Source organism: Notamacropus eugenii, chromosome 6 (assembly GCF_028372415.1).
Source record: "Notamacropus eugenii isolate mMacEug1 chromosome 6, mMacEug1.pri_v2, whole genome shotgun sequence".
Lineage (NCBI taxonomy): Eukaryota > Metazoa > Chordata > Mammalia > Diprotodontia > Macropodidae > Notamacropus > Notamacropus eugenii.
Genome location: NC_092877.1, coordinates 299670854 through 299691624, shown reverse-complemented (window position 1 = coordinate 299691624; position 20771 = coordinate 299670854). Strand labels below are relative to the sequence as shown.

The following is a 20771-nucleotide window of genomic DNA, read 5'->3' as shown; positions in this document are numbered from 1 at the left end:
GTAATAAATATCCCATTAGGTCACGCCTTATCTCATAGCACAGCCTCAGTAGGACTGTCTTTCACTATAATTCTGGGAATTACTATCTAGAATCCCTGAAATCATTCTGGGAGTTATTATCTAAAACCTGGACATTGCCATGGCAATGGATCCAGATAAACAAAACTCTAACAAGATAACAAAATTATCCTTACGTACAACCCCATCCCCCAGTGGAGTTTTCTTGGCAAAGACATGAGAAGTCCACCAACTCCTTCTCCAGATCATTTTATAGATGAAGAAACTGAGACAAATAGGGTTAAGTGATTTGCCCAGAATCACATTGCTACTAAGTGCCTGAGGTCAGATTTGAACTCAAAAACATGAGTCTTCCTGACTCTGTGCCACCAAACTGCCCCACAATACTTCTGCCTCATTTCTAAAATGAAGGGCTTAGCCTAGATAGCTCCTAAGATCCTGCCCCAGCTCTAATCTATGATCTTATGAACTTGTAGTTCCTAATGCAATCCAAAAGGGATTCCTTAAGTCCCTAGGCACTAGGGATACAGAAACAAAAACAAAACAATCTCTACCTTCAAGTAGTATACATTCTGTTGGGGGAAACAACATGTACATAAAAAATTACCAATAAAAAACATACAAGGGGGCAGAGCCAAGATCGCAGAGTAGAAAGACGCATATACTCTAGCTTCCCACACAGCCCACAAAATACCTGTAAAAAATGACTCTCAACAAATTCTAGAGCAGCAGAAGCCACAGAACAACAGAGTGAAAGAGGTTTCCAGCGAAAGATAACCTGGAAGGCCAACAGGAAAGGTCTATCTCAAAGAGCGGAGCCCAGCCCTGGCCACGCAGCACTGGGAGGATCAGGGCCTGAACAGACTTCCAGGGCAGAATTCCCAGCAGAGAGGGTTCCCAGATCCTTCAACCCACAAGTCACAAAGAAAGCTCCAAAGGTCAGTGTGGGAGGCCTTTCCCAACTGGGTGAGAGGGGAACAGGGTTCCTCCAGCACTGGCCTCAGGTGGCGGCAGCAGCAGCAGCAGGTGGTGGGCAGCTACGCAGAAGCAGCCTGGGTCAGTTGTCCAAGCAGTTCAGCTTAAAGCCTCTAGCAGAACTGAGCAGCTGATCTGAACCTCAGCCCTCAGTGGTGGCCCCGCCCACACCCAAAACCCCTGGAGGAGTTGAGAAGCTAATCTGAATCTCAGCCTTGAGCAAGGCACTGGGGAGAGGAGGAACACTCCTCTTGACAAAGGATTCACAAGTCCAGTAACTGGCTGGGAAAATGCCCCAAAAACGGAAAAAAAATAGGACCACAGAAGGTTACTTTCTTGGTGAACAGGTGTCTCCTTCCATCCTTTCAGATGAGGAAAAACAAGGCATACTATCAGAGGAAGTCAAGGTCTCTGTCTCCAGTATCTCCAAAATGAATATGAAATGGACTCAGGCCATAGAAGAGCTTAAAAAGCATGTAAGTAACCTGGTAAGAATAACCAAAAAAACGCTGAGGAACGTAACACCTTTAAAAAAGAGGCTAACTCAACTGGAAAAAGAGGTCCAAAAAGCCAATAAGAAGGAGGAGGCTTTAAAAAGCAGAGTTAGCCAAATGGAAGAGAAGGTTCAAAAGCTCATTGAACAAAATAGTTCTTTAAAAGAGAGAATCCAGTTCAGGAAAGCTAATGACTATGAGATAAACCAAGCAGTTAGAAAACAAAATCAAAAGTTTGAAAAAATAGAAGATAATGTGAAACATCTCATTGGAAAAATAACTGACCTGGAAAATAGATCCAGGAGAGAAAATTTAAAAATTATGGGACTACCTGAAAGCCATGATCAAAAAAAGAGCCTAGACACTATCCTTCATGAAATTATCAAGGAAAACTGCCCTGATATTCTAGAACCAGAGGGCAAAATAAATATTGAAAAAATCCACCGATCACCTCCTAAAAGAGAAACTCCTAGGAATATTGTGGCCAAATTTCAGAGTTCCCAGGTCAAGGAGAAAATATTGCAAGTAGCTAGAAGGAAACAATTCGAGTACTATGGAAATACAATCAGGATAACACAGGATCTGGCAGTTTCTACATTAAAGGATAGAAGGGCTTGGAATAGGATATTCCAGAAGTCAAAGGAACTGGGATTAAAACCAAGAATCACCTACCCAGCAAAACTGAGTATAATACTTCAGGGGAATAAATGGTCATTCAATAATATAGAGAACTTTCAAGTATTCCTGATGAAAAGACCAGAACTAAGAGAAAATTTGACTTTCAAAAACAAGAATCAAGAGAAGCATGAAAAGGTAAACAGGAAAGAGAAATCATAAAGGACTTTCTAAAGCTGAACTGTTTACATTCTTACATAGAAAGATAATACTTGTAACTCTTGCGATTTTTCTCAGTATTTGGGTAGGTAGAGGGATTATACACATATGAAGTTTTCAACAGGATTTTCCCTGTAAAAAAAAAAAAAGTCCATGTTTTTAACTACAATATTCTTCTGAATGATGCTACATGATTCTAAGTCATGTTATGTAACAGTCTGTAAAATTAAATTTCTATGTCATACAAAGGGCAGGAAGAAGATGCTCAGTGGAATAGACTATTACTAATGAAAAACTGCACAGAAGTGAAATAAAGACATCATCAAAGAGATACTTGACCAGAACAGGAGATAAACTCATTGTGCAGTGAGAGATCAGTTAATTAATCAGTAAACATTTGTTAAAAGTTTACTATTTTCCAGACACTATGCTATCCCTGCTCGGGATACAAAAAGAGGCAAAAGTCAGGCCCTGGCCTCCAAGAGCTTACAATCGATTGGGGGAAACAACCTACAAACAAATATATACAGAGCAAGCTCTATACGAATAAAGAGTAAATAATTAATGAAGGGAAGGCACTGGAATTAAGAGGGGCTGGGAAAGGCTTCCAATAAAAGATGAGATTTTAGTTGGGACTTAAAGGAAGTCAGGGACGTCAGTAATCTGAGTGGAGAGAGAGCATCTGAATGATGGAGACCCCAGAAAGAATGCCCAGAGTCAAGAGATGGAGACTTGTTTGTGGAAGAACTAGGAGGCGAGCATTACTGGAACAAAGAGTATGTTTTAGGGAAGAAAATGTAAAAAGACTAGAAAAGTAAAAGGGGGCTAATTTATGAATGGCTCCAAGCAATATATTTTGTATTTGATCCTGGAAGCAACAGGGAGCCACTGGAGTTTACTGAGTAGGAGGGTGACATCATCTGAACTGGAAAAATCACTAACTTAAGAGAGGGCAAGCATTTAGAGGGAAAGACAATGAGTTCACTTCAGGACATGTTGAGTTGTCCACTGGTCATCCAGTTTGACATGTCTGAAAGGAAGTTAGCTGGACATGTGAGGTGGAGATGGAGGTCAGCCAATAGTTTAAGGCAAGAAAGACAGATTTAAGAATCATCAGAACAGAGATTGTAACTACATCCATGGCAGCTGGTGAGATCATCAAGTGAAGTAGTATAGAGGGAGAAGAGAACAGGATCAACTCTGAGGGCCACCTATAGTTAGACAGAGTGATCTGCAAGAGGATCCAGCAAAGGAGACTGAGAAAGAATAGTCAGAGGAGAACCAGGAGAGAATGGTATTCTGAAAACCTAGAAAGAGGAGAGTATTGAGGAGAGAGTGATCAACAGTGTCAGGCTGCAGAGACATTAAGGAAAATGAGGATTGAGAAAAGGTCATTGGATTTGGCAGCTAAAAGATCTTCAGTAACTCTAGAGAAAGCAATTTCAGTAAAAAGGCAGACTGTAAAGGGTTAGGAAGAGAATGGGAAGTGAGAAAAAAGAAGCACCTAGTATAGATGGCTTTATTTTAGCTACAAAGGGCAGAAGAGATATAGGACAATAGTTAGTGGGGATGAAAGAATCAAGTGAGAGTTTTTTCAGGACAGGGGTAACATAGACATGTTTAAAGGCAATAGGGAAGAAGCCAGCTAACAGAGATTCAAAATACGTGAAAGAGTGGGAAAGACAGAGGAGGCAATTTGTTGGAGGAGATGAGATGGAATGGCATCATTAGAACAAGTAGAGAGAAGGGTTAGCCTTAGTAATGAGTAAGGCCACTTTATCATGTGAGACAGGGGTGAAGGAAAAGAGAGAGGCAAAGTCCTCAACTGAAGAAGTGGAAGGAGAGAGAGCCATGAAATGTTTGAAAAAGGATGAAAAGGTATGGAAGAGGTGCTTTAGAGCGGGAGATTGAGTTGATGAGGCAGGTTTAAAAAAGAGCAGCAATAAAAGCTCAGTTGAGGTTATATAACATAAATATGTAATGGACCCAGTCAGAAGGATTGAATTATTTTCTCCACCTTCGTTCAGCAATACATGTGTAGAAGGGAAGATGGAAAAGATCCAAGGCCAAGGTTTGGTTGAACATAATCAGTGATAAAAGAAAGAGGTGAGGGATTCAAAAGAGGACAGTGTAGAGCTGAACTGGTTCACCAAAGAGTCAAGATGATGTATTGTTAATGTATTTTTTGTTTTAGTATAAACAAGTGCCTCAGACTGAATAATGTGATTAAAGAACATATCCAATGGGCCTGGGAAGATTTGTAGGAAGGCCCACACCTTTTGTTAATGAGGCACTGGTTCTCAAGGGTTGTGATGCCCTCTGACTCTGAAAAATGTATAACGACTCTGAGGTAAGGTTTTACTTTGGAGTTTACTGATTAGAAGGGTTTGTTTAGCCAGATAAGACTCTGGAAAGCTGCTAAGCAGCTCCTCAGCTTTGAAAACCCAGATGCTGGTGCTTCTCTCTCTCCTAACTATGTATGTATGGTCAGACAGTTTAATCTGTCTGTTGATCTGAGATGTATGTATTGCTTATGTCAGGAAGCTGGAAACACTGTGAGCTAATCTGTATTTCTCTGAATTTTCTCTGAAGTTCAGGGTGCTGACTTTTTCCCCTGAAGTAAGTCAATGATACATATGCTTGATTAAAGTGATTGCTGACCCCTCAAAAGTTTCTTTCCTTTTAGAAATGCAGATCTAAGAACCTGTGATAGCAGGTATGTAGGGGTGCTGGCTTTTACAGATAAGGGGAAGAGAGTAGCTAGTGTCTGAGAGAGAAGTGAAGGGTCAGAGGATTGGAGGTCATAGTGAAGAGGAAGAGTAGGGAATATATAAAAGGCAGAGGGAGAGATGAAAAGGTAATAGTCTATATGGTCAGATAAGGAGATTTCAGAATTCATCAACACAGAGATGGTACAGTTGTGGGTATTGGCAAAAACTAAGTATGACCATCCATCCCTGTGGCTGAGGTTTTGTGCAGAAGTAGCTCAAGGGAGTTAAGGAGGTTGAAGAACTGACTGAATAGGTCATTTTAAGGAGAACCAATATGTATACTGAAGTATTCTAGTCTAAGGGCAGGCATTGGGGAGGACAGAAATATTGTGAGCTAGGTATTTAACTTACTGAGGAAGGAAGGGCAGGCATTGGGGAGGACAGAAATATTGTGAGCTAGGTATTTAACTTACTGAAGAAGGAAGGGGGGGATTGGAGGTGGGAGTGAGATTGCAGACAATAGCAACTAGGATTTTGATTAGGTGGTGGATATGAATAGCATGAATCTCAAAGGAAGAGAGGTTTCTGAGGGGTGGAGGAAGGGAAAGAATCTGGAAGTGGAAAAGGAGAGCAAGGGAGCAACTTTCCTGTCTCAACCAGTAAGAAGAGGAGAATGAGTGAAGGTGCATTCAAGACTGGAAAGGGAAGCCAAGGAGGCTGTCATCAGGGTTTCATCAAGACTGTGTGAGTAGGTTTCAGAAAGAGTTCAGTTAGGAGTGTGAGAGGAAGGAGGAATAAGTGGGAAAGGAAAAAATTTAAGATGAAGAGAAGTTGTTGCCTATGGAAAAGAAATTCCAAAAGGCATAGTGGAAGGAATGGGTGGAATTAGGATAAAATTTTGGGAATAAGAATGAGAAATCAGGTGGTAGGGGGTATGTAATGGAATTTGGATGATGATATATAATTCACAATTACTGGGAAGTGAAGAGTATGACCAGGTCTGAGAATGTTCATAATTAACCTTCTACCTTCAAAAAACAGGGATAACAGAGAAACTACATGGCTACACTGTATGCATGTGATATGAAGAGATCTAGAAAAGGAGGGTCCTTTTACCCCTAACATTGGGTGAACTCTAAATGAATGATTTACAGATGACATAGGCAAGAGTTAACCAGATAAGAAGATATGAATGAGTTTACTGAGTACCTACATCAAGTAGGTCCACAGATCCATTTAAGTATCAACAGAATTTAATTATCAGTGACAATCTCTCAAATCTTATGTCCAGTACAAGCTTTTCTAACACTGGTATCTATTCTTATTCACACCCATGTGGCAAGGTAAGGATGAAAGCAAATAAAGAGAATTACATAAGGTCTTTGGCAGGGATAGCCTTGGAAACAATAAGCTTCTGACCTTCCCAAATAAGGCCCTTCTTGGTGCTACTGAATATTTAATTGTGGCTCTGTTCACAGCATTCCTTCCAGTAAATTGTTTTTTAAAATATCCTCATCACTGTTCCAACAAAAATTGGATATTGCAGAACTAAATATCTTCCTCATGTTGCATTTTCAAAATATCTCCAAAGAGTGTGCTAAGCAATATCATAGCAATATGTTGTTGTCCTTATGGCTCCCAGGGTTTGCCTTAATTTGGCAACCCCATAAATCTTAAGCTATCAATTGGCTTTTCTTAATCAGCAGCCATTTTTGGCTGGGTTCCAACCTGCAGGATATGATCAGGAGAGACATATCTGAAACTGCTTTTTTGAAATCTGTTATCAGATGTTTGTGAAAGTATAGGTACTATTTCCTATTAAATAAAACTAAGTAAGGTATATCAGGAGCAAGGTAAGCTATGATTCATAAGGATATTCTAGGGCAAATAAGCTTAATTTATTTATAGCAAAGATATATCAGTCTTATATATAGCCCCTTAGTCACAGAATAACCTAGAGAGAGGGGTAATGGGTTTTTTGAAACAGCAGTTAGAAAACCTGTTTTTTAAAAATTATTGTGTTTGCAAAGCTGTACTTTACTTTCCTTAAAAATAAAAAAAATTATTCAAATTTTCTACGAAGAAGGGCAAAAGTCAACTGGAAGAAAAAGTACAGAAAATTAACTGGATTTACCAAAGCTACATATGAATTAAGCCATTATCTCAGTTCCAAAAACAGAATGAATCATGTACATAATCACAAAACTAGAGCTGGAGACCACAGAGGTCATCCAGCCTGACTCATTTTACAGATAACTGAAGTTCAGAAAGATTAAATGATTTGTCAAAGATCAAATAGCTATTACGGGGCAGAGTCAAAATTTGAACATAGCTCCTTTAACTCCAAATCCAGTACTCTTCCTAATATGCCATGTTTTCCTGCCCCCAATCCCTCTTCTTGTTAAAATGGTGGAGGATGATGGGTCTGGAATATGTCCTCTCCCTTGTGGCTGCTTTTTAATTTGTATTTAACCTCATTATTTCTATCATTTCTATAATTTATTCTTTAACACACAATTTTATTAAAATATCATTTAGCTTCAAATTACTTTTTAATTCTTTAAGGATCTCTTATTAATTACAATTTTTATTACATTTCAATCGTAAATTATTTATTACTTCTGCTTTTCTACATCTCTGAAATGGTCTTCAAATCACAATCATCAATTTTTGTAGATATGCCATGTATAGTTTGAGAGATACATAAATTCTTTTCTATTCACATTTAGGAAACCAAAGAAATCTAACAAATTTTATTTTCTAAAGTTCTATTCTAACTGCTTTCTTGCTTATATTTTGATTAGATTTGTCTAGGTCAGAAAGGGATTATAAGATCTCATACTATTACATTTTTTTCTATCTATTTCTCCCTCCAATTTCATTAATTTTTCTTTTTAAGCACATGTAGATGCTATCCTATTAGGTAAATTATGTATTGATATTGATACATTTATGGTGCTTTAAGCAGCATGTAATTTCCCTGCTTATTTCTTCTTATTATGTCTATATTTACCATAGCGTTTTCTGAAATCATGACTGCTAATTGTTTTAAAAAGAAATTCGGCTGAAGCATAATGGATTTGACTGCAGTCCTTTATTTTAATTCTAAGTCAATCTTTATTGTGTGTGCTTCTTGTAAACAACTTATCAGTAAATTGTTTTCTATTCTATTTTGCTATCCTATTCTCTTTTATGGAAGAGTTAAATCCATTCGTATTCAGGATTGTAATTCTTTAACACGAACTTCTCTCTATCCTATTCCTCTTGAACTTTTCACCTCTCTTTAGACCAATTAAAGTTTTTCACCTCTTCCTTTCTTTTCTAATCACCCTTTAATGTTTCCCTCTAATATTTAAATTTATTTTGCTAATGATTATTATTTTATTTACCTACCCTATGATCCCTCTCACGCCCCCTGTGTTCCTGTCCCCTCCCATTTCTTTTGAGCTTAATGCTATTTCTAAACTAAAATTTCTACATGTGAGGAGATGTGTGAGTGTAATTGTGTGCAATCTTCTTTTATCTAGTCAGATGAAAGTGAGGTTCAAAGGATGCCCATTCCCCCTACCCCTCCCTCCATTAGTACATGCTCTGATCTTATGCACCTCTATGATAGTGATTTCATCTCCCCTTCCTCCTTTCTTCTCCAGTATAAGCCCCTATTTCTCCCATTCTTATCTTCTCCTAAGATGATCAAAACATAACAAAACCACTCATAAGTCCTCTGTAATTCTGTCTTTGTTTATGACCTTAAAAAATTAGGATCCCAACATGACATTTGTTTCTTATTCCCCCCTATTAATATGTAAACAATTTATTCCCACATATTTTCTTCCAATTAAACAAATGTGTGTGCCTTTCTTTTTTTCCCTTGAAACATGCACTTCTATTTCAAAATAGCTATTTAGTACTGGATTTTTCATTAGAATGATGAGGAATCCTCTAATTCAAGAGTCATTTTTTAAAAATGATACCTATATTTACCAATAGCTTATCTTTGCTGTAAGTCTTTATCTTTTGCTTTTGGAATACTATATTCCAAGTTCTCCTCTTCTTTAATGTAATAGCTACTAAGTCTTGTGATCCTTCCTGAGGCTCCTTCACAGGTAAATTCTTTTTGGCTGCTTTTAGTAATTTTCTTTGACCTGGAAACTCTGGATTTTGGCTATGATGTTTCTTGGAACTTTCATTTTGGAGTTTTTTAAAAGACATGACTGGTGGAGTCCTATTTCACTTTGCCTTCTGGTCCTAAGAGTGCTGGCAGTTTTCATTTATAATTTCTTGAAATATGGTATTCAGACATTTTCCGGTCATGTTTTTCAGATACCAGTTCAAAACAGCTTCACTCCTTGGATTCAATTCTATCATCATCATGTTCCAAAGAAAAGCTTTTCTCTAAGAAACTCTCATCTTGGAAACTGCATCAGCTTTGCTCCACATGCCTCCATCTCCTCTGGGTACTATGTCCTTCTAATTGGAGATCTGGAGGGCAAAGCAAAAAACTCCCATATCCTAACAAGGGCTCAGAGCCCAACCACTCCCAGCAATGGCACCTGGATTCAACTTCACCATCATCATGCCCCTAAGCCAGGCACCTTCTCTCTCTTTCTCTCTCTTGCTTTTCAGCCTCCTTTTGTGTGCTACCTTCCTTTATTATATTGTAAGCTTGATGGAAGCTGGAACTGTCTTTTTCTTATTTGTATCCCCATCACCTAGCATAGTGTCTAGCACACAACAGGTACTTAATAAATGTTTAGTGAAATGAACTGAAACTGAATGGCTCAATAATTCAGATTATATATCACCTGTTTTCCTGGCAGGTTGTTTTTAATATACTTTTTAGATTTTCTTTTTCTTTTTTCAACTTTTTATTTTGTTTTAATATTTACTGATGCTTTACTAAGTAGTTTTCTAAGTGGCCTATTCTAATTTTCAGGGCATTTAGTTCTTAGATGAAGTTATTTACCATCAGTTCTAAGATATCACTTCTCCTTGTTATTCTTTTCTACCTGGCTACTGCATTTTGTAGGGAACCTCTGCTGAGAAGGAACACCAGACCAAGCTGTGCTGCAGTAGGTAGCCAGGGCAAGAAGGAACCAGCACACGCTGGCTGCACCCAAGGACCCAGAAGCCCACATGTGGCCTCAAGGCCACTGGTTTCCCACCCATGGCCAAGGGGAAGCCAGCAAAGTTATAAGAAAAACAAATCATCTGAAGAACAGATCAAAAACAGACAACACAAGAAGAATCAGACTACCTGAAAGCTGTGATCAAAAAAATAATCTTGAGACAATAATACAAGAAATAATTCAAGAAAATTGTCTTGAAGCATTAGAACAAGAGAGGAAAGTAGAAATAGAAAAAAGTCCACCAATCAGCACCTGAAAAAGATCCTATGAGGCAAGGGCAAAAGCAGTGAGGCAGGGACTCTGCTGGCTATGGGCACTTACAGGAGGCTGGAGATCTTGGTTTGGGTTGAAGGTCATAAAGGAGAACTGAAAGAGGATATGAGGCCAGAGGCAACCCCCTCCCCATTCTCCAAGGCAAGAAGTGATTACAAAAATTAACCAATTACCAGAAAAAAAAAAAAAAAGCACAGGCAAAGGAGAAAAGACTGGGGTTCATCAGTGAAGCAAAGAAACCCTCTTCTACTCTAATGTCAAATGGTCACCTGCCTAAAAAGAACTCATAGAAGAACTTCAAAAAGACTTTAAAAATCAAATGAGAGACTGATGAAAAACTTTTAAAAATAAGAATAGAAGAAAAGTAAGATTATGAAAAGATAGTTAACCAACTAGGAAAGGAGATCCAGAATCTTAAGGAAGAAATTGACTCCTTGAAAATTAGAATTGGGCCCCTTAATAAAAGGATTTGTTCTGTAAAACTTGAACTTAGTCAAAACGCTAAGAAGGCCAGCCACATGGGGCCTAAGGCCACAGATTTCTCCACCCCTGGGCAAGGGGAAGCCAACAAAGTATAAGAAAAACAACTGATCTGGAGAACAGATCAAGAAGAGAAAACATAAGAAGAATGAGACTACCTGAAAGCTATGTTCAAAGAAATAATTAAAGAAAATTGTCTTGAAGCATTAAAACAAGAGGGAAAAGTACAAATAGGAAAAATTCACTGATCACCACCTGAAAGAGATCCTGTGAGGAAAACCCACAAGAATATTATAGTCAAATTCTGAAAACCCCAGCTCAAGGACAAACTATTAAAAACAACAAGAAAAAACAATTCAAATAGGGTGGTGTCACAATCAGAATCACACAAGACCTAGCAGTAGCAACACTAAAAGACCACAGGTCTTGGAACACTATATATTGAGAAGCAAAAGAACTGCAACTCTGGTCAAAAATATCATCCCCAGCAAAGTTAAGCCTAATCCTGAATGAAAAAAAAAAAAAGGACATTTAATTAATTGTCAGACTTTCAGGATTTTGTTTTAAAAAAAACCCTGAATTTAATAGAAGGTTTAACACGTAAGAGCCAAGAGAACCATAAGGTACATACCAAAGACCAATTACAAGGGACTCAATAAGGACAGACTGTTTACCTTTTATGTATGAAAATTTTAAATGTATGTCTAAGATTATTAGTAGTAGTTGGATAGTAGACCTGTGCATGATATGGCTTCAAAAAGTAAAATAGTTCAGGAACAGCTAAAAAGAGCAATTATCTTAATACAAATGAAGTGTGAGAGGAAGAATCAATACAGAAGAATTAGATGAGGGAGAAAGGTTATTAGTTCTGGAAAATTACTTTCATCCGGAACAGTTCAAAAGGAAATAACATATACACATCGAGAAAAGGATAAAAGTCTTACATTTAGAAAGAAATAAAACACCAAGAGGATAGGGAGAGGGGAGAGGATAGGGGAAGAATCTCTAGAGGGGAGGGTGAGGAAATAGGTTAAAGGGGAATGTGGAAGGGTATTTAGATTTGTGGGAATGGGAGGATAAGGAAGGGATCTTGGGGGGGTAGGTTAAGTAACAGGAGGGCAGGGTAGCAAGTAGAAGTAAAGTAGAGGAATCAGGAGGGATCAGAAATAAGATATATGCACAAACACAAAAACAAAGATTGGGAGTAGAATCTCTTAGGGAAAGTATATTTTATATATGTGTGTGCATATGTATACGTGTGTATATATATATATATACATATATATATACACACATATATATATATCAATGCTTAATTGTAGTGGGGGGAGGGAAGAGGAAGGACTGAAAAAGAACAAAATACAAAATGTACAGCAGAAAACAAAAGAAAACCTACAAGGAAGCAAAGAAAAAATGGACAGCTTTCAATAAATACCATGTGCAGTACTTAATATATAGGCTTTCTGGAAATGGAAATTTGTTGCTATATATTTTGAATCCTTTCTTAGATTCTGCTGTACACATGACTTCTTTTCTTATTTTATATTTAAGTTTTAATATTTTCAAGTTTATGTTTCTTTTCCTTTTATTATGTATTTGTTTTAGCATTCAAGTCTAATATAAAAAAAGATTAAAAAAATTCATGGGAACTGCTTAAAACATTACTTAAAATACTAAATTCCCTCTACTGTATTAAGATTATGATTCAATTCTAAACAAGTGAACCACACATTTCATAACATCACATTACATAAAACAAGGTACTCCAATATTTAAAGCTATCAATTTAAGCAAAGCCTACTGAAAAGAATATAAGTACTTAAAAAGCAGATCAAGTTTCTTAAGTTAAATTGTAAAGAACCTTGAGGATAATCTTACCTGGGTTCTGGCTATAAAAAGGTCCTCCATTCACCTGGTTCTGAAGGCTTGTCTGTGAGGTTATGGAAGGAGGACGTCTATAGGGCAAAGAGCCTCCTATTGTTGGGGGAGTATGCCGAGAAGCAGGTCTGTTCATGCTGTAGAACTGAACAGGGTGACCTGGTTTGGGGGTAAGCAATAATCTGTTAATGGGAAATACTAAAACCTTGATTAAATAAAAAAATTTGAGTAACAAAACTACTTAAAGAAGATGGCAGTGTTAAAATTTAATCAGAGTATTTCAAAAAGTTTAATATTTAGACACGCTGAATGCAAGTTGCTCAGTAATGATAAATAACAATGTAATTGTTACTCTACTTTTATTATTGGCACCTAGGTGATCCAATGAATAGAGTGCTGGCCCTCAAAGTCAAAAGGACACTAAGTTCTAATCTGGCCTCTGACACTTACTAACTGAATCTAGGTGAGTAACTTAACCCTGATTGCCTCTGTAAAATGAGCTAGAGAAAGAAATGGCAAACCACACCAGTATCTTTGCCAAGAAAACCCTTAATAGGGTCACAAAAAGTAAGACCAGACTAATCAACTAAACAACAAACTTTCATTATCAAGTTAGAAAAGCAGGCAAGTAAAAAAATAGCTAAATTTAATAAATTTATTATTTACTCCCAAATGTTTTACTAAATTATGTGTTACATCAGGTTAATATGTTCTTCTCCTACCCATGCCATTTCAAATTTATAAATTGTCAACTAAGTATCCAAAATTGCAAAGGAACAAATGGGAAATTTATGAAATCTCTGACTAAAAATCCAAGAGGAACAGGAAATATATATTGTAGCTAATTCAAAAAGGTGAGAGTGATAATTAGGGTGAAAAAAGCACAATCTGTTATGAGAGAAAATAGAATAAGACATTTCAAAAAAATGATAAAATTAAATCATCAGATGAAAATCAAAAGATTTATTATTTAAGTAAATAAATTAATCATTAGAATTAAATTTTGTTAGAGCATTATGAAAAGACTGAAGAGATTCCTATAAAAAGTAATCGAGAACTAGATGCTCACACAGTATAAAGAAAAGAAACTAGAGATCTGGAGTCCAACAATGTGTTTTCAAAATCCTGTCTCCACCATTTAATGTGCGACCCTGGGCAAGTCATATAGCCTCTCTAGGCCTACATTCCCTCAACTGTAAAATATGAGGTTGGATTATATGGACTCTGAAGTCCCTTCCCATTCTAGTAAGAAGAGACTCAGAGCTGCACAGATCTTTTATCAGTTCTCTTAGTCTTAACTCTCTCCTTTGAAAGATATGCATAATGTAGCCTAAAGAGTAAAGTGACTAGTCCAAGGCCATTCAGCCACAGACAAGTCAGAATTTCAAGGCCAGCACCTCTAACTGTAGCTCCTACACTTTATGCCACGGCATCAAGTGGCCTCCCACAGGTTTCTCTGAAGCCCCTTCCATTTCTCAAAGTCTGTAATTCATGGTTGATTCAAACGAAGAAACTCAAATGCACAAAATTCACTGATATTCTCTCTCTCTCTCTCTCTCACACACACACACACACACACACACACACTCACAAATAAGATGTATCATACACCAAATTCAACATCAAAACTAAACCAAAGGTTTTTTTTTAGTCTATGTTTTCTTTTACAATATAACTAATATGGAAATGTACTGTATGACCACACTTGCATAACCTATTTTTTGGCAATTTGGCAATTGCTTGCCTTCTCAATGAAGAGGGTGGGGTAGAAGAGAGACAATTTCGAACTCAAAAATGTTTAAAAACAAATTGAAAATTGGGGGAAAATAAAATACTAAGTAATTTTTTAAAATACTAAACCAAACCAAACCATCATCACCATCAACAAGTTTTATTCTATTTTATTTTTTACCAGCCAAATTCAATAGGAGATTTTATTTCCTCCTTCATTTTGGGGGGCTCCAGGAGAAGAGGGGAGACAAAACTGAGTAGAACCTTTTTTTAGGCAATTCTATTCAGAACTTCCTAAAAGGAAAAACAAATGTATACTATTCTTTACAATGTCTTGTTTCTTACAAATGAAATTACACCTTTTTTACATCATTAACAAGCGTTTTTGTTTCAATCAACAACTTAACTGGAATCTCAGAGTTTCATAGATGAAAGGGACCTCTGAGACAGCTATTGCAAACAGCACCAGAGAAGAATCTTTTCTATAGTATACCTGGCAACTGATTATCTAACCCACAGGTTCCCAAAGTATGTTCCTGGGATCCCTTAAGATTCCTGAAACCTATTTAGGGAGTGGGAATGGTCAAAACTAATTTCAAAATAATACTAAGATACTATTTGCCTACTAAACTACAACAATGCTAAAGTATTGCCTACTCTTCCCTTTTAAAACTTGTTAGTTTTAATTTCTCGTACATCAAATAGCCACAGATAACAACTCACATAGATAAAAGCTCTTTGGGATTCTCAGTGATTTTTAAGAGTTAAACGGGGTTCTAAGACCAAAAAGGTTTAATAAGTGCTGATTCAGCAGTTTCAGTAAGAACTAATAATTAGAGAAATAAAAATTAAAATAATTCTGAGGTAGCACCTCACACTCATCAGATTGGCTAAGATGACAGAACGCGAAATGACAAATACTGAGGGGAAGTGGGAAAACAGGGTAACGCATTGTTGGTAGATCTGTGAACTAGTCTAACCATTCTGGAGAACAATTTGGAACCATGCCCAAAGGGCTAAAAACTGTGCATTCTTCTCTGACCCAGCAATAGTGATACTAGGTCTTTACCCGAAAGAGATGAAATAAAAAGGAACAAGATATGTTTATGTATGTATGTATGTATGTATGTATGTATGTATGTATGTATGTATACACATATATGTATATATATCAGCTCTTTTTGTGGTGACAAAAAAATTGGAAACTGAGGGGGTGGCCATCAACTGGGGAATGGCTAAGCTAGTTTGTGGTATATGATTGTGATGGAATATCACTGTGCAATAACACAAGACAAAGGAGATAGTTTCAGCAAAATCTGGAAAGATTTATATGAACTGATGCAAAGTGAAGTGAGCAGAACCAGGAGAACAATGTACACATTAACAGCAATACTGTAAGAATAATCACTTGTGAAAGCTTAGCAACTTTGATCAATACAATGATCCAAAACAATGCCAAAGGATTTGTGAGGAAAAATGTTATCTGCTTCCAGAGAAAGAACTGATGGATTCTGAGTGCAGATTGAAACGTATTTTTTTCCTCTCTATTTTTCTTGCTTTCTTTTTTGGCAACACTTCATATGTATAATGGGCACTATACTTCTTGTCTTCTCAATGAATGGGACAGTGGGAGCAAAGATGGAAAGATTTTGGAACTGAAAATTTTCTTTAAATTTCAAACAAAAAATAAAAGACCTACAACAAAGAAATAATGAGATTTCCTTATTTTCCTATAATATAGACAAAAAAGCCCCTCAACACCTCTATGCCATTTAGTGTTATTACAAATAGTCTAAAACTCTCAAAAATCAATTTGTTGACTGGAACAAAAATCTTTATTGTTCAAGTTATAATCCAGCTGAGACATTGCTATATCTACAATAAAAATTCTAATGTGTAAGTTTATTAATTATTTAAAATATATGTGTAGTTTTCTGAACTGCTCAATACCATTTATAACTATAGGAATGATATTTTTTAATCTATAGTCTAAGAAACCAAAACTAATAAAAAAGGGTAAGTTCAAAGTAAAAAGGAATTCCAAGACAAATATATACAACACTTTTCTGAATTTCAGATAGACATGGTCTAAAGCCTCACAAGTTACAATCCTCTGGTTCCATGATACAAACTTTACCATGTGTGATAAGAAAATTTAATGAATATTCAAAAACAAGAGTCAAACTATACTCGCTTTAATTTTATTAAATATCACTAGTTATTTGTTAATGTATTAGTTTGTCATTGTTTTTTAATAAAGTGCTACCCCTCAATGGGAAAATTAGTTTTTCCTTCTCAATCTCTAGCTAGTTTCAAAACCCAATAGAATATTATGCCTTCGTAGCAACAGTAGTCTGAAAATAGGGTTCATCTGCCCCTGAAAGAGCAGACACTCACCTGTAGGTGGAGTGGAAGAAACAACAGAGGGAGTTGGAGAAGTGAAGCCATCAGCAAGGGGCTGAGCGCCTGCAGCAGCACCATCTGGGGCAGTGGAAGAGGGGACAGCAGCAGGAGCCAGAGGGGCAGGGGCAGGGGCAGAAGTGGCAGGAAGGGGAGGAGTGCCAGCTGAGCCAGCAGGGGCTAGGCAGAAAGAGGAGGAAGACGAAGCATTAATAACGTCGTCACTGTAGCCAAGATTAGAAAAAAAGCCTTTTGAGTTGTTAGTGTTAGGTATTCAGGCTTCATTACAAACCAAATGAACACAAAAGTTGGAAAAAAGCAGCTCATGTTAAAGGATTGTTACATGTGCAGCAAATAAGGTACTACTACAGACATAAATCCGTAAAGAAAAAAATAACTTACTTAATGCCCTTTTTACTTGAAAAATACAGAGAAAGATAGGAAGAGGGGGAGAATGAGGAAAAAAGAAGGGGGGGAGAAAGAGAGAGGAGAAGGAAACAGAGATAGAGAAAGAGAGAGAGAAAAGGAGGGAAGGAGAGAAAGGGAATAATAGGATTAAGATAGATTTTTTTTTGGTAATTATCGGAGCTAAAAACAATTTCTTTTTCTGAACCCCAGATTGTAACATTCCATAGATAACTTAGTTTCAATGACTAATAAAAACATTGTAGAACAGAAGTACATAATGCCAAGTTAAAAAAAAAAACAAACCATGAAATTCTTCTTTCTACCTCTATATCGTAAGATTACATTTGATCATGCTAATGCAATAAACTACAATAAATGGCCTGTCTGTGTCACCCCAGTGTCAGTAAACTCCAGTTTTATCCTCCAGGACAAATACAAAATGCTCTACTTGGCGTTCATAGCCCTCCACAACCAAGCTCCCTGCTCCCTTTCCAGTCTTCTTACACAGCTCTCCCCAACACATAGCTGAGCATTCTCTCTGGCTGTCCTCCATTATGTGAAATGCTCCGTCTCCACTCTGTCTACTGACCTCCCTGGCTTCCTTTAAGTCCCAGCTAAAACCCATGTTCTACAGGAAGCTTTCCCCAACCTCTCTTAACTCTAGTGCTGTCCCTCCCCTTCATTATTTCCTATTTCCTCTATACATAAGCTTGCTTGTACTTATCTGTTTGCTTGTCTCTCCCATTAAGACTGTGAACTTCTTGAGGGCAGGGGCTGTCTTTGGACTCTTTTTGTGTCCCCAGTGCTTAGCATTGTGTCTGGGACAGTAAACAATTAATAATAAATAACTAAGTAAATGTTTGACACTGGCACCCACTCATACTGCTTTTGTTCCATGCAATGTATACACATATAAAGTAAACATGTAATATTCACAAAATGAATACAAGGTAGTCTGAGGAAGGAATACACTAGCTGCTAAAGGGGATCAGGAGAGAGGGAAAAGAGGAAGGAAGAAAGGAAGAGAGGAGGACAGGAAGGAAGTGAAGGAAGATGAGAAGGGGGAGAAAAAGAAGGGAAGTCAGGAGGATAGGAGAAAAGGAGGGTGGGAAGCGGAGAAGGAAGAAAAAATAATCCATTTGGCATATTTTTTTGGTTCAGAGAAGATGGGATACTTCTCATAAAAGCTCAGTTTCACAGGTCAAACAAATAAACAGCCCAAAGTTTCTTCCTATCTACGCTGTGATGATCCAACTGTCAATAGGTTATGCACTAAAGAGTTTTGTTTTGTTTTTCGCAACAAAGGTAATATATTTACACTGACAGACTCAGTTGTAACTGTGCCTAATATCAGTCTTTTCCAAGGTAAATAACTTGGATTAGAGATGCCATCTATAACCATGGAACAGAGCAAAGGCAGCTAACCACCTCCTTACAGAGATGATACCTAAAGCCTTCGTCTCATCAGCACTCAGGTAGCAGAAGAAGAAACGCACTTTCTAACCAATATCACTAGATGCCCAAAACCACAGCAAAAGAGGGAAAAAAAAGAGAGAGAGTATATATGTCAATACCACTTGTTAATTTTTTTCCCTGAAAATTTTTTTCCAGTATTTATTCAGGCCTGGTAAACAGTCCTACATAAGAAGAGAGTAATTAAGGCTTCAAAAAGGAAGAAATACAATGAATTCTGGGTTTACCTGGAAAGACACTGGGAGGAGATGGAGTAGGGACAGCTATCGGAACCCCCACACTCCCACTTCCACTGTTCTCACGGCTGCTGCTTCGGCTACTGGGGTGGCTCCCTCCACTACTACCACTGCTGCTAAAGAAATAAGGCCCACCAGAACATTAACATTGATGGAAAATAATAGTTCATCAGAATTTCCCAGAATATAGTAAGTTTCTGAAATATATAGAGCTACTGGAAAAAAAAAAGAGGTAAGACCTTCAATCTTTTTAACATCAATGGTGCAGTTTTACAAATACAGGAAAAGGGGAAAAAAATCTAGGTTCAAGACAATTCCATTGTTCCTGATACTTTGTTTTAAAAGTCATGCCAAAAAAAATCGGACAATGTTTAGGTTGTCAACAAGATTCAATTTTAGAAATATACAGACATAACATTAGCTTTGTTATGTTAAATGTCATTAATACCTTTCCCAAAAAAACCTCCATTTACAATGAAAATGTACTTCCTTAATATATCTGATTTAACTTTAATACACACTCATGCCGTGGTGTGCTAGCCCACACTTAAGTTTTTACCAAGTACAGTTTTTCATCTGTAAAGTTCCACCAAAAAACTTGAAAAATTTTCAACAGTTAAACTTTTTGGTTCACAATATTTTCTCAAGTCACCTAAGCTAAGCTTCCCTCTGCACATTTAAACCTTATAGAAGTTGATAGTTCATTATCTGTTCTTATATGACTTCCTGATTCCTCAAGGTTGTATCAGAACATCAGAAGAGGAAGGTGAGAGCAGATGTAGTTTAGTAAGAGTAAAGTAAGGAAAGGGGATTTGGTACTTTGGAATAAGAAAGATTTAACTGAAGTTATTTGAACAGATTATGGTACTATGGCCACCACATTTTGTGCTGAGGTAGAGAAAATACCTGTAAGTTCGATTTCTTTGATTCACAGAAGCTGTCCTCACAGGGCTCTGCTGCGAGGGAGCCATATTACGTGTTGGGCTAGGTACGTAATCATTTGGTACCACTGGAGGACGCACTGGCTCCAGTGTGCGATAGGGGGAGTGACGCCTACAAAAAGAAGAGCGTATGTATTGCGTAATTAGGCAAATTTAGGCATAACAAATTCAAAGATAGAGTTGCCAATAGTGAAGTACAAATTGTAATTAGATAGGAAAATGTGTGTTTTTACATCATCCAATCACCTCTTCTTCAGGTATCCCTCGCCTCCCACCTATTAAGACATTTAAATGGGTATGGTTTTATGCTTTTTAAGTATTATTTGTGTACAACTCTATTTCCCTCAGCTAATGTAGCTTTCCTTGCATAGTTTACAAGAGTACTCACTACTTTACTTCGAAATAGGCTCAAAAAAAATGCCCCATTTCTTATTCCCATGTCCTCTACTTTTTATTTGAAAACGCAAAATGCTCTCTAAATATTAAATCAAGCTCTTACAAATGCCCCAAAGAATAGGCTGTTGTTATTCTTCATGCCCTCCCCCATACTATAGGTGTTCAAAAGTCAGTGCATAACTAGTACTAGGTTCTGAAACCCAATGATGCCCATGCTGAGTGCTCAAGGAACCAATTTCCATATAGCCCATTTCCTTTTTAAAAAAAGGAATATATGCAAGTGATATGCAATTGTAAACATGAAAAGAAAATTCATATTTTAATACTTAATATTTCTTTTGCTCTTCTATTTTTACAAACTTATTTGACTTTATTACCTTTCTTCTCTGACCAC

The 20771-nt window shown here is 37.1% G+C and overlaps 1 protein-coding gene across 5 annotated transcripts in view; it reads right to left on the bottom strand.

Moving 5' to 3' along the window:
* ABI2 (abl interactor 2) overlaps positions 1-20771 on the bottom strand; it is a 114661-nt gene that overhangs the window by 24936 nt on the left and 68954 nt on the right. For 2 of the 5 annotated variants that reach the window (XM_072617350.1, XM_072617351.1), the window contains exons 5-8: positions 19947-20093; positions 19032-19156; positions 16921-17103; positions 12793-12951 (exon numbers count right to left, since the gene is read on the bottom strand). In XM_072617350.1, coding sequence (XP_072473451.1) covers positions 12793-12951; positions 16921-17103; positions 19032-19156; positions 19947-20093 — 614 coding nt within the window. The remainder of the gene's footprint in view (positions 1-12792; positions 12952-16920; positions 17104-19031; positions 19157-19946; positions 20094-20771) is intronic. The other 3 variants (XM_072617347.1, XM_072617348.1, XM_072617349.1) reach the window with 3 other exon arrangements.